This window comes from Lontra canadensis, unplaced genomic scaffold (assembly GCF_010015895.1).
Source record: "Lontra canadensis isolate GAN:19392208 unplaced genomic scaffold, GSC_riverotter_1.0 scaffold78, whole genome shotgun sequence".
Taxonomy (NCBI): Eukaryota; Metazoa; Chordata; class Mammalia; order Carnivora; family Mustelidae; genus Lontra; species Lontra canadensis.
This window is the reverse complement of record NW_022631072.1, coordinates 6715973-6729636: the sequence shown is the minus strand read 5'-3', so window position 1 is coordinate 6729636 and position 13664 is coordinate 6715973. Positions and strand designations below refer to the sequence as shown.

The window sequence follows — 13664 nt, the reverse complement described above, 5'->3', positions numbered from 1 at the left end:
CTGTTTTCCTCAGATTTTCAGGCTGGGAAAGGGGAAGGGCTTTGATTTCGTATTAAAAGATGTCCTGGAGTAGCATACAAAATTAATGTCCTTAGTGCTTACCACTACCTGACATTTATTTATTTATCTATCTGTCTAATCTGTCTATCCCAGAAGCTCCCTCAGAGCAGAGATCTTGCCATTTTCTTTGACACTGTAGCCCAAGTGCCCGGAACAACGTTTAGCACACAGTTGTCACTCCGTCAAGATCGATAGAAGAAGTGCAGAAGTGAATGAATGTGGTTATTAAAATGGAGTAAGACTTCAAATCCTGCTCTTCACCTTCATTCTCGTCTGCCTTGAGATGTACTACCCTGAGGCATCGCAAGAGGACACAGGCTCTAGCTTTGTCCTAAGGACACCGAAAGCAGTAACTTTCAGTCCCGGCTGCACATTAGATTTACCTGAGGAGGCTTAACAAAATCAATGAATAAAAATGCCCAGTTCCCCTCCAGGCATTACATCTGGACCTCTGTGAATGGGGCCTGAACATCTGTGTATTGCCGTCGTTGGGTGCACCAAGGGATTCTCGTATGCAGCCAGGCTTGAGAACCCCTGGTCTGGAGGATATGTTATGTGGAAGGTGCAGTCACAGATATGTCCTCAAGTTACTAATATTTAAGTGTAAAATGATATTTCCTTCAAATTACATTTCCTGTGAAATGTATTCATTTTCTTCAGGATGTATGTACATTTTGCTGTGACCTGGAATGTCCATCAGAGTTCCCTCTTCTCACTAAAGAGAGTAAGATTTATCAACGAAAACCTTGTCATAATAGAGAAGTCCTAGCTATATTTTGCCATGTTATCCATGTGTACGTGAGGCATTTCAAGAAAATACTTAAGCTGTCATCAAGAGACAGGAGAGTATTGCATGGCTCACAGTTCCTTTGACTGTCCTTACCGCCTTCCCTATCTTCTGATACTCTATTTGAAGTATGGCCAGAAGAGAAAGAGTTCTGTTCCTTTCTTTTTCACACTTGTGCTCAGCTGCACAAAGTGGTGTTATGTGATCCAAATCCAAACCACATAATAATGTCCTTATTCCTAGGAAAAGATGTGAGCCAGAGAGATCACAAGGTAATAGAAAGTAAGTTCTGAACTGGGTGTTCTGCATCCATTGAGAAAGAACACTAACCACTCTGGGATCCAGGGAGAAGCTAAGGGGACCAGAGCAGAAATGTAAGTAGGAAAAACTAGACAATGTCACAGCACCTTAAGTGGGGGGTCCAAAGTAAACTATATTTTTTTGCTGTTCTAAGAATTGCCGGAAAAGTCAGACCTACCCCAAGTCTAGTGAATGAGTTTTTAAGGGGGAAAAAAAAAAGTTTTTTTTTTTTTCCCCACTTCTTTCAGGAAATGGCCAGCCTCAAACGACAATTCACTGAACTGTTATCAGATATAGGCTTTGTAAAGGAGGGACTCAGAGCAAGGGAAATTGAGAAAAGAGCCCAAGGAGGAGATGGTATCTTGGACGCCACAGGAGAAGAGGTAATGAATGTGTAGTTAGTTCTTTTATTTATCTTTAATTAGTACACAGATAGTATATTAACTCACTTAATATTTCATTTAAGCCCTCTGAGCAGTGGGCTTGATGCCATTCTTGATTTTCTTTCCACAAATAAGTCAGGTAATACTCCTAAAAACAGGAGGGTTTGTCTGTTAATTTTTGCTACTTTTTTTTTTAATTTCACACCTGTTCTTTTTTTCTTTTTTTTTTTTTAAGGTTTATTTATTTATTTGATAGAAAGAAAGAGTGGGGGCATAGAAGCGGGAGGGGCAGAGGGAGAGGGATAGAGAAACTCAAGAAGACTTCAAGCTGAGCACAGAGCCTGATGCAGGGCTCGATCCCACCACCCTGAGACCACGACCTGAGCTGAAACCAAGAGTCGGATGCTTAACCGACTGCGCCACCAGGGTGTCCCCACACCGGTTCTTGATAAGCCTGTAAGAGATGAAATAGATGTTTCAATAATGTCTTCTTAAATCACACCAGCCTTTTTCCAACCGAGGATAGTTTTTTTTTTATATGACCACAGGAAGAACGCCTCTTCGAGAAGAACCTGATGCTGCTCTGGTCCCAGTGCAGTTAGTACTTTCTGCAGATCATGAGCATCTCATGAGCCAGAGTCTCTGTCCCCCGAGCCTTGGGCACACTGGCTTTGTAACTGCTTTGCAGAGACCCAGAGTTACTGTGGGCTTCTTGGAGTACATCCTATGTGAATATGGTCCAGTAGTCTTACTTTTCACTTAGAAAGAAGGAATTTTTCTAGCAAAAATATAGAAACTAGGTATTTTAGTTTTGTTTTAAGACCGAAATCAAATGAAATATAATGGTAAATTCCAGGGTACAAACAGAAGTAGCCACATTACTGATAAGATCAATGCTGTCTTTCTCTCGTAGGCAAACTCCAATGCTGAGAACCCCAAGCTGATATCAGCCATGCTGTGTGCTGCTCTTTATCCAAATGTAGTGCAGGTAACAAACATTTTTCCTAGGTTCTCCCACTTCTTGTTTGATCTGTAGCCAAGGGACATAAGCGAAGACATACACATTAACCATGTTAAAGAGACACCTACAGAGACACACAGAGCCTTTTAAACTTTGTATACATTTCCAGTCCTTCAGTTCCCCAAATCTGTTCAGATACATTGTTCAAGAACACATTTATTTTATAAAATGAGGTGCCTTTTTAATCCTTCTGACATATTATGATGTTCTAAAAAATTTAAATGGACATAAATGTCACCCAGCTGGGTAACCTGTGCATAACTAGCCTTCTGTATTAGACAGAAGTTTGGTTCTACTACAGTTTCTCCTCTGGCCTCTGCTCAGGACTGCAGTTAGATGAGAACAAAATCAAACAAGCCAGGGCTCTGCTGTGGGACCACCTATGGCCAGCCTTCTGGAATACCCTCCTCTATGTGCTATTGGACTTTTACCTAAGTTTTAATTATCCAGTCCTTGCCAAACTGAGAAAGACTAAGAGTTTGTCTGAGTGCTAAATTGTTTCTCATTTAACATTTTGTTAAATGCTCAGTTGACATCTGCTGATGAATTTCTGGGACAGAAATTCAGTACTTGCATGCTTTTCAAACCATTTGAACTTTATTTTAAAAAACCATTTGAAACAAAAGTATGGAGATAGAGAAAAAAAAAGCAACACCAAGGACTGAGAAGAATAAAGCAGTCAGAGCATAAACTTTTAGGGCAATGAAAAGATTCTGTATGATACCATTGTAATAGGTGCACATCATTTACATTTACACAAACCCATATACACGACCAAGAGCGAACCCTAAGGTTAACTATGGGCTTTGGGTGATTCTGATGTGACACAAGTTTTTAAAAATTATAATACTCGTGCTGTCAGAAGCCCTCCACAATGAACCCTGTCACTCTTAGTGGGAGTATAAATTGATACACCCATTCTAGATTTCATTTCTGAGGACTTGTTAGGAAATAATTACAGATATGCATAAAGGTACAGCAAAGGAAATGTTCACTCTAGTTCTGTTTATAATTGCAAACAGTCTGAAGTACCAATAAGAGGGAATTTATTAGCTAAATTTACATAGATCTTTATAACTAGGTTAGCCATTTAGAATTGTGTTTTAAGAAAATATTTAACAACATGGAAAGATGTTCTCAATGTATTAAGTTTAAAAAACTACATTGGAGAAAATGATCCTACATTAGTTTCAATGCATGTATATTTTTATTTATGTCATACATTTATAGTTTCTCTGTTTCTGTATATAAACAAATCTAGGACTGAAAACTAAAATGTTTATCAAATATAGTGTTAATTATTTCTTAATTGTGTGATTACAGGATATCATTATTTTCTTCTTCTTTCCTAATACTTGCATGGAAAAAAAATATATGTGTGTGTGTGTGTGTGTGTGTGTGTGTGTGTGTGTGTATAATTATCCCCCCCCCGCCCCCGCCAAAAATACTTGTTGTTTAGGTGAAAAGCCCAGAAGGGAAATTTCAGAAGACCAGTACTGGAGCTGTCAGAATGCAACCCAAATCAGATGAGTTGAAGTTTGTCACCAAGAACGATGGCTACGTGCACATCCACCCTTCGTCAGTGAACTATCAGGTCGGAATGGTGGGGTGCACCTGCATTTACATATGGCAGGCCTTACGGAGAGCAGCACAGTCCCTTCAAGTCAGCCCAACCTCCTTCTATCATTCTCTGTCCCAGCAGCACCACTGACTTGGGGAAGGTTGAATAAGCATGAATAGACTAGAAATTGGACTGTCTGGGGAAAGACTATTTCCATGTTAAAGAAAATTCTACTGGATACCGCGAAAAGGCTCAAACCTGCTTTCAGATGTATAATTGTTTCTCTACAGCGGTCATTTCTTAAGAAGTCAGGCTGTAACTGCATCACTAAATGTGTGTCTTAAAAGGGAACGGCCTGTACTTGCCGATGGCGCCTCCTGGGTGCTTCTTCCTCCTGCCACTGCCGGGCTGCACTCCTGCTGCTCCGCTCAACTCACCACAGGTTACACATGGCCTCCTAGTTGTCAAACCCAGAGAACACATTCCCTCCCCCTGGTCCTCATCAAACTTGACTCTTGCGTAGTATTAGACAGCACTAACCTCCTGTCCTGAAACCATCTTTTTTTTTTTTTTAAGATTTTTTATTTATTTATTTGACAGAGAGAGACACAAGAGAGGGAACACAAGCAGGGAGAGTGGGAGAGGGAGAAGCAGGCTCCCCGCTGAGCAGGGAGCCCAATGTGGGGATCGATCCCAGGACTCTGGGATCATGACCCGAGCTGAAGGCAGACGCTTAACGACTGAGCCACCCAGGTACCCACGAAACTATCTTTGATGTGGTTTTGCTCCAGAAATGCCACTTTCTTCTCTCTCTCTCTCTCTCTCTGATCATCCCCGACACTTCTTTGACTAGTTCCTCGTCCTTCGCTCCGAAATTGTGGTTCTGTCCGTAGGCCTCCTTTTCTCCATACATTCCAATTTACTCTTCCCGAACCATCAGGGCACTGTGATTCTGACTGCCACCTCCATGCTGTCACAGAGCCCCAGATCCCTGTCTCAGGGCCTGGGCTTCTGAGCTCTCCTGCTGGAGCTCATCAGCCGGATGCCTGCCAGTCACCTCAGACTCATTATCTTCCACTTCCCTCTTCTCTTCCTTTCTTCCCTGTCTCGGTGAACGGCACCATCCCAGTCAGAGCCCTGCGGTCACAGGGTCCCTGCCACTCTTCTCCTTACTCCAGTCCATTTGGACCGCAGGTCCCAGCAGTTGCACCTTCTGACACTCTTGGATGGGCCTACTCCTTTCTCCCCACCGTCCCTTCCTCAGGTCAAACCTCAACATCTGTCTCCTGCCTAAAGTGCTATCACGATCTTTTAGTCCTTTCTCTGGGTCCTGCTGCCAAAATTAACTTTGCAAAACACACATTCGGTCATGTCATTCCCTGGCTTAGAACTCTTCTTGTGTGCAAATGCTCCTGGGACCCTGCGTGCCTGCCCCTCCTGTACCATGTCCCCCACGGCTCCTCCCTCAGTCCTTCTGTGTGCCGTGACTTTGGACACACTTCCTCAGGAAGGACACACTTCCTCTCATTCTCAGCAAGCTCCTAGCCTTTGAGCTTCCATGAAGAAGCTCTCCCTCAAAGTTGCTTTTTACTTCCAGTTCTGCCATCGTGCATTTTATCCACTCTTGTGTTTATCACGTTATTTTAAGGTTTATGGTATGTTTCCTTCATGGAATTGTGAAATTCCTAAAGACAAGAACTGTATGTCTGCATTTTTATATTCTCGATGTTTAGCGTGGTGCCTAACTGAAAGCAGATGCTCAGTAAAACTTCGAGGGGAGGGGCGCCTGGGTGGCTCAGTGGGTTGAAGCCTCTCCCTTCAGCTCAGGTCATGATTCCAGGGTCCTGGGATCGAGCCCCGCATCGGGCTCTCTGCTCAGTGGGGAGCCTGCTTCCTCCTCTCTCTCTGCCTGCCTCTCTGCCTACCTATGGTCTCTGTCAAATAAATAAATGAAAATCTTTAAAATAAAATAAAATAAAATAAAAACTTTGAGGGGAGATGGAACAAAAGAGGACAGGAGGACGGAGGAAGAGAATTTGAAGTGTGAGGACTGGTCAGCCCCCTGCAACTACTGAGTAACATGTCTGCAAAGCATGAAAAGGGTCTCTTAAAGCCCAGAAGAATTTGAGGTCCGGGAGGTCATCTGGTCTCTCAGCCACACATGTACTTAGGAGCTAGAGGTCTGAGTTAGCTCCACTCCTCTTCCAAGGTTACCACGGCATTCATGCGATGAATCCAAATTATTCATGCATCCGTTCAGTGTCTACTAGCGACTCCTCCGTGCCAGGCACTATGGCAGGCTGTGGAAGACAGTGGATGAACTAGACAGACAAGGGCTCTAACCTCAGAGAGCTTCTGTTCTGCTGAGGAAGACAGGCAAGAAGCAAGTAAACAGATCATCTCAGGTCAGTGACAAATGCTACCAAGAGAAATAAAACAATAAGAGGTTGAGAGTGACAGGAGAGGGGCCATTTTGCTGAGTGGTCAGGGAAGAACTCTCTGAGGATAAAACAACTGAGCAGATCCTAAATGCAGTGAAGGCCGAGCCATGGAGATATCTAAGGAGAGAACATTCCAGCAGAGGAAATGAAGCGGGAGCACACTGGCGTGCTGGGGGGTGGGGGGGGCGATGCAGGCCAACAGCCAGGACAGGCAGAGTGGGACGTGAGGAGCCAGAAGAGCAGCTGTGCTGGGACAAGCAGGCAGGGCCAGGTCGTGTAGGCCATGGTACAGGCCGTGGTAAGGATCTGAGGTTTTATTCTTAGTCCCCGGAGGGTTTTGAGCATATCTTTTTCTTTTTTTTTTTTTTTAAGATTTTATTTATTTGACAGACAGAGATCACAGTAGGCAGAGAGGCAGGCAGAGAGAGAGAGAGAGAGAGGAGGAAGCAGGCTCCCTGCTGAGCAGAGAGCCTGATGCGGGATTCGATCCCAGGACCCTGAGATCATGACCTGAGCTGAAGGCAGAGGCTTTAACCCACTGAGCCACCCAGGCACCCCTGAGCATATCTTTTTAAAAGCTCATGGTGGCTGCTGGGTGGGAAAGAGATTGTGAAGAGGGAAAGCAGCAGGCAGGTGAGCGTGAAGGAAGCCGTGGCGGTCGCCTGGGGAGTCGGTAATGCTCCGAGCTGAGGTGGTCACTGTCACAGTGGGGAGAATATGTCAGATCCTTATGTTTTTAGAAAATAGAACCGACAGAACCTCGTGATAATTTCAATGGAGAGGAAAGAACAGTCGAGGATGGCTTCGAATTTGGGACGTGAGCTGCAAGGCGAATGAGACCATCATGTCCTGAGTGGGAGGGGAATACTGTAAGGAGGGGAACATCAAGAATTCCTTTTGGGGGCGCCTGGGTGGCTCAGTGGGTTAAAGCCTCTGCCTTCGGCTCGGGTCATGATCCTAGGGTCCTGGGATCGAGCCCCGCATCGGGCTCTCTGCTCGGCGGGGAGCCTGCTTCCTCTCTCTCTCTCTCTCTGCCTGCCTCTCTGCCTACTTGTGATCTCTGTCAAATAAATAAATAAAATCTTTAAAAAAAAAAAAAAAAAGAATTCCTTTTGGACATTAAGTCCGAGGTGCTTATTAGGTATCCAGGGTGAGACGCCAGGAAGGCATTCACACGTGGGAGCCTGGCCTCAGGGGACAGGTACCGGCTGGAGAGGACTGGGGGAGTCGTTCACGGACAGGTGGTGCTTCAATCTGTGGAAGGGGGGAGTTCCCCTCCGGCTGACAGTGTCATCATCTGAGGTTTTCTGTTCCAGGTCAGACACTTTGACAGCCCCTACCTGGTGTACCACGAAAAGATCAAAACTAGTCGGGTGTTCATTCGAGACTGCAGTGTGGTGTCCGTGTACCCCCTGGTCCTGTTCGGGGGAGGCCAAGTGAGCGTGCAGCTTCAGAGAGGGGAGTTTATCGTGTCCTTGGATGACGGTTGGATCCGTTTTGCGGCTGCTTCGCATCAGGTAAGGGCTAGCGGGCCTGTCTGTGAGGCGTGGGCCCTGAAGGGCTTTGGTGCTGTGAAGTAGAGGGCATTCCTTCAGGGGCCAAGGACGACAGAGCTGAGGAAGAGTGAATGATGAGAGGGGCGGTGGGACACGGAGAGCGACCGACGCTAGACAGAGGCCAGAGCTAGAGGCTCAGTGAGAGACTGGGAAGTGCATGGGGAGGGAGGCCCAGGATGGGCTGGTGTGAAGGGTTTGGGACAGAAGCCGTGAGTGAGTTGTTGGACCTTCCTAATTGTTGTACAAATAACACATGTTCACCAAAGAAAAACCAGAAAATGTAGATGAGCAAAAATAAACAAAAATCACCCTGATTCTACCACTACCATTAAGGAAAAAATAAAGGTAACGGGTCTGAATTCTTTTATTCTCAGGTCTCACATATTCACTGTTGGAATCTCTGCAGAAACATTTAAGGAGGAATATATGTTTAGGAAATAGAAATTCATTTTAACATTTGCATCTGGTAGAAAGGTAGCAAGAAGCAGAAACGCCAACTCAAACATTCATGTGAATTTATTGGCACATTTAACTGTAAAGTCTAAAACAGCATAGTCCAATAAAAATATGTGAGCCATATATGTAATTTGTTTTTCTAGTAGCCACATATAAAAAATAGGTGAAACTAATCTTAATTAAAAAGTTTTAATTTCAACATGTAATCAGTATAAGAATTTATTGAGATATTTTATACTGGGTTTTTATACTAAATCTTTAAAATCTGGGGTGTACTTTACACTCACAGCACATCTGTTCAAACTTGCCATTAGATTAGCTACATGTGACAGGTGTCTGCCATCTTGCATGGAAAAGGTCTAGAAGGCCAGGCATGGTTGGTTTAATTCAGCAGCTCAAGTACGACAAAAGCCTGACTGACCTCATGGTAGCAGTGTGACTGCCATAGCTCCAGGCTTCACATCTGTGCAGCAACAAACTGTGCAGGAGTGGAGACAAGAAACTTCCTCTCCTAAATCAATTTCTCTAGCCAAAGGAATGTCATAAACTCTAAGGCCCAGATGATCTGAGTCATTCACTCTGGCAAAGCTCATGGCGTGAGCCTGTTGGAGTTAGGTTGGGGTGCAGACTGCACGGTTGCCACATGATCGGGGAGCAGCAAACCATGTTGGGAAGACGTCTCCGTGCCCACCACACAGAAGCATAAGAAAACGCCATGAAAAATGTGGAGCTATTTCTTACCATGAAAGCGTCAAATGTATCCCAAAGCTACAGATTTTTTGGCTTAATATCTAGCATTTTAAATTCTCCATTTTCCTGCTTCTCCTCTTGGAGCAACTTGTAAAAGTTGACCAGGCTTTAATATGCAGAACACTACATAGAAGCCATTCTTCCAGATTTAATCTTTTCTTTAAATGAGATGTGCTAGAGGAGCCTTTTTATAATAGATTTCATTTATTATATTGCAGAGCTGACATTGAGTGAATGTTCTTATAGTTGCATCAAGAAATTTTAGAAGCCCTTTAGAATAAAAATGTGTTTAGTTTCTCCTCCCCACCCCCGCATGGAGTTAAAATTACTACCAGAAATCTAGATAATGATAATCATCAGTGGGACATTACCTTTACTAACCTTTCCTCCCCTGGTGCCCCAATCACTGCTCACATTGCAACTTTCATTTCAGGTGGCCGAATTAGTAAAGGAACTCCGTTGTGAACTTGACCAGCTCCTCCAGGATAAGATAAAAAACCCAAGCATAGATCTGTGTACATGTCCTCGAGGATCCCGGATCATCAGCATGATTGTGAAACTTGTCACCACACAATAAAGACCAGTCTCAGGAGAGTGCTTGCTATTCCCCTGCTTCTTGCTCACCTGGGAAATAACAGCAGCACCTCTCCCTCCAGGCAGGCTCCCTCTCAGGGCTGCCCTGAGAGGAGGTGAAGGAGCCCAGGGCAGGCACCGCGCAGGCCCTGAGGCACCGCATACCTTTAGGGAAGGTTCCCAGACTGAGTATTTCTGACAGAACAAGGACACTCCCAGCACAATTTGGAGGGTCCGTGTGAGGCAGTCTAAGAAACCGGCTTGCCTGTCTTTTTCTCTGTGACTATACCGAAATGAATGAAATTCACCTCATCATACAAAAGTGAATGTTTAATACGATTTGGTTTTAATCTATGTATTTTTTTTTCTCCTTTTTTACTGGGGTGAGATAGGAGCATGAGGAGAAATACTGAATTTTTTTTCTATCGTAAAAGCTCATCTGAAAGAAGTTAGAATAGAGAAGGACAAAAAATCATGTAAGCAAGAAAAATTAAAATTTCATTTTAGGCTATTAGCTATGAAGTAAACTTAAACTTGATCTGTGAGGGATTTTTTTTTTACTCATTAAAGGTCGGCCTAAAAAACCTGAAGAGCTCTTATTTGTTTTTAAAGTGCGAGCTGGTTTTATCCTTACCATTCTTCTTCTTAGAAGCAGAAGAGTCTAGGTGTCTTTGTTCTGTTTTCGGATTTCCATTTAGGAATCTCTGCTCTTTCTTAGGAACACCCAGATCTAATGGCCACATTGCACATTACCCAGCGAGGAATTTTGACGGTCTTCTCAGAGCAGACTTGGCACAGTCGAGGTAGAAAAGGTTGCCATGCTAGTGTCAGATTTTCAGCCATAAAAATATCTTCCAGGAGGCTGCTTATTTTCATCCACCACTTAGGTGAATGGGGAGCTAGCATTTTGAAAAACTATCAGTACATTGATATTTTCTCTAGGCATTTATCCGTGTGGCCAGGAAGCATAGCAGAGAGCTGAGTAGAAAAAATATTCTTACGTTTGTGTGGCACTCGGGTAGTCACTGCAGGTTTTATACTATAGATAGAATTCAGACTAATCAGCAGAACCACCACAGTGAAGGGCGTTCACTTTTCACAGTATTATTTCAGTTAAATTTTCAGGAAACCTTCTAGGCTGTCTAAAACGGTCATTGCCCAGCGTGTTTAAGCCTTGGCACTCTCGAAGAGCTTAGACTCTAAGTAGTATTGTTTAAAAGGCATTAATTCACGTCATCACTTTAAGTTAAAAAACACGCATATGCATAGCACCTACAGTATTCAAATTCTGACTCGCAACGGAAACCAGGCTCACATTACAGAACTGCTCAGGAGAAATGAAGAAGACCACACTAACCCTCTAAAACATCTTTTGGAACCAGTTCTGACTCTCAGTGCTACAGTGGAGCTGATGCTGGCTGCCCCCCGCCCCCAGAGACATCTGCCCAAGCAGACCTGCAGCTTTCCACGGGGTTTGCAGCAGAGCACACAGCGGGAAGTAAACTGCACAACTTTCCATCCTGAGCGCTGAGAAATCGCTCCCCTCGGGGAAGCTATCCTTGGGCTGGTTACTTGTAGCCACACACAAATGCACAACTCATTCCACAGATGTGCCAGAATATGGAAGAGATCAGGAAGCCTTGACTGAAGACACTAAGAAAATCCTCCCTGCCAAAACCAAACTTCTTCAGCCCCAGCAGTAAAATTATGAAGTCAATGAAACAGGATGACTTCTTCACAATTGAAGGTCAGAATGCAGTATGGCATTTCACAGTGAAATCGGATTTCTAAACCCCAGCAAGATGGTCAGCACTTAATGTTCATTTTATGGAGAATTCTGTAAATGTAAATGTCTGCAGTATTTGTTTTACTGGAATCTAGCTAGGGAACAATATTGGTAAAGTACTTGCTACAAAATTAGTCTGGGGTTTTGTAATCTGGGTCTATGGGGAGTTCTCAGGAAATGAGAATAGGTAAACATTCTTGCAGAGGTGGTCATAGGTTGGCAAAGCACTAGTTTTGTCTTCTTCCTCCTTGAGTTCCGTATCTGAATATTACAATTCAGACTCCCTGAGAAGTAATGAACTTTGGTCTTTATCCTCCCATTCTATTATTCGGGCAGTTTAACTAATACACCAAAGCGCACACAGCCTGTGGATCTGTATGCATGTGGTAAATGTTCTTTTTCCTTTCTAGGCAGTGGTTGGAATATGTCCTTAAGAGGTTATCATAAAATAAGACCTTGTGAAAGTACTTTGTAAAATTAAAATGTAGCAAATGTAAGCAAATTGGGACCGAGGGTGTGGTTTTCAGATGTGGCCCAGGCTGGCTTTTTGAGAACTGCACTCTTGTGTTTCTCAATTGCTGGGCTGAGCTGGGGCGCTCAGGCATCACACTTGGAGGGTGTCTTGTGGGTATCACCTAGTTGCCACATAAATGAGGATCCCTGGGGGCGTGATAATTATGCTCACACTGCCATTATGCTTAAACAAGCCTAGGCACATGTTGGCTCTTTCCTCCTAAGTCATGCTAGAATTAAGCAGAATGCCTAGGGCTTATTTTCTCCCAAATGCAGGGGGAAAGTTTGCTTGAAATTTTTAGCCAGTTAATAAATACAGGGTGATCTATTGTTTTCAGAAGTTAAATCTTGATCGTGAAACTCTGTCAATACTTGAGTACCCCACAGTACAGTGCTTCGGGTGGAAACAATGTAGAAACAGCTAACACGGTGTATTGTCCCAGCAATCATTTCAGACTGTTCCAGAGTGGCAGGCTTCTTCCATTCTTTTTAAGTCTCACACGTGTAAAGCTATATAATGACTGTGTAAACTATTAATCACAATGAGGCATTAACAGGAGAGACTTTTTTCTTGCCATTTCAAAGTTAATACCCCCAAAACCATATATCAAAGAGATTGGTCTTCAGTAAGATTTTTAGCCAATCACTAATCCTTAAGGTGCTTTCAAATCTTAGATGTCTTAATGATTTGCTTTGTCAAAGAGCGGAGAAAGAGTTGTGCTGGAAATCACTCGCCTGATATGAGCCACCAGGAGTAAGGGCCATCGATATTTCATAAAGATACAGGACAGCAGCCCAAACACAAACTTGTTCCCACAGACAGTTCCACCTCTGCCCCATCTTAGCCCAACAGGGGCCATCCCCACATTTACTCCTGAGTCAGTTCCAACCCAGTGAATTGAGTGAACAATTGAGTAAACAAAGAGAGCTAGGAGGAAGATGGCTTAGAATCCATTTACTGGATTTCTCCATCTGTATTTCAACTTTTTAGGAAAGAAACAAATTGCAACAAAAGACAGTATGAGGGGTTGGTTTGAAAAAGCAGCTTCCCAGGGACAGCTGGGGGCTCATGTCTCATTCTTGATTTTGGCTCTGGTCACGATCTCAGTGTGGTGATATCGAGCCCCACATTGGGCACTGTGATCAGCAAAGTCTGCTTGAGATTCTCTCCCCCTCTCTCCCTCTGCCTGTGCCCCCTGCTTATGGGCTCTTTCTCTCGCAGTAAATAAATACTTTTTGTTTTAAAGGCAATTTCCCATACATACCAGCAATGTATTTGAGATGATGACCCTGACATTACAAATACAATATTCCTAAATATGGTGTAATAATGTATTTAATAAACATTTTCAGCAGAAGTATTTCAAACTGAGGGTTTTTGTTATTATTATTCCCTATGCAGAAAAATGCAGTCACTGATACCTCCTCCAACCTAGGTTTTACTAAAAATGGCCTGAAGGAGGTAATTTTCCTTTCA

At 43.6% G+C, this 13664-nt stretch overlaps 1 protein-coding gene across 7 annotated transcripts in view; it reads left to right on the top strand.

The window, feature by feature from the left end:
• DHX57 (DExH-box helicase 57) overlaps window positions 1-9908 on the top strand; it is a 55598-nt gene extending 45690 nt beyond the window's left edge. For all 7 annotated transcript variants that reach the window (XM_032881954.1, XM_032881950.1, XM_032881955.1 and 4 more), the window contains 5 exons: window positions 1396-1530; window positions 2444-2518; window positions 4011-4145; window positions 7870-8070; window positions 9749-9908. In XM_032881954.1, coding sequence (XP_032737845.1) covers window positions 1396-1530; window positions 2444-2518; window positions 4011-4145; window positions 7870-8070; window positions 9749-9892 — 690 coding nt within the window. In that variant the 3' untranslated portion in view covers window positions 9893-9908. The remainder of the gene's footprint in view (window positions 1-1395; window positions 1531-2443; window positions 2519-4010; window positions 4146-7869; window positions 8071-9748) is intronic.
• Window positions 9909-13664: the final 3756 nt, after the last annotated feature.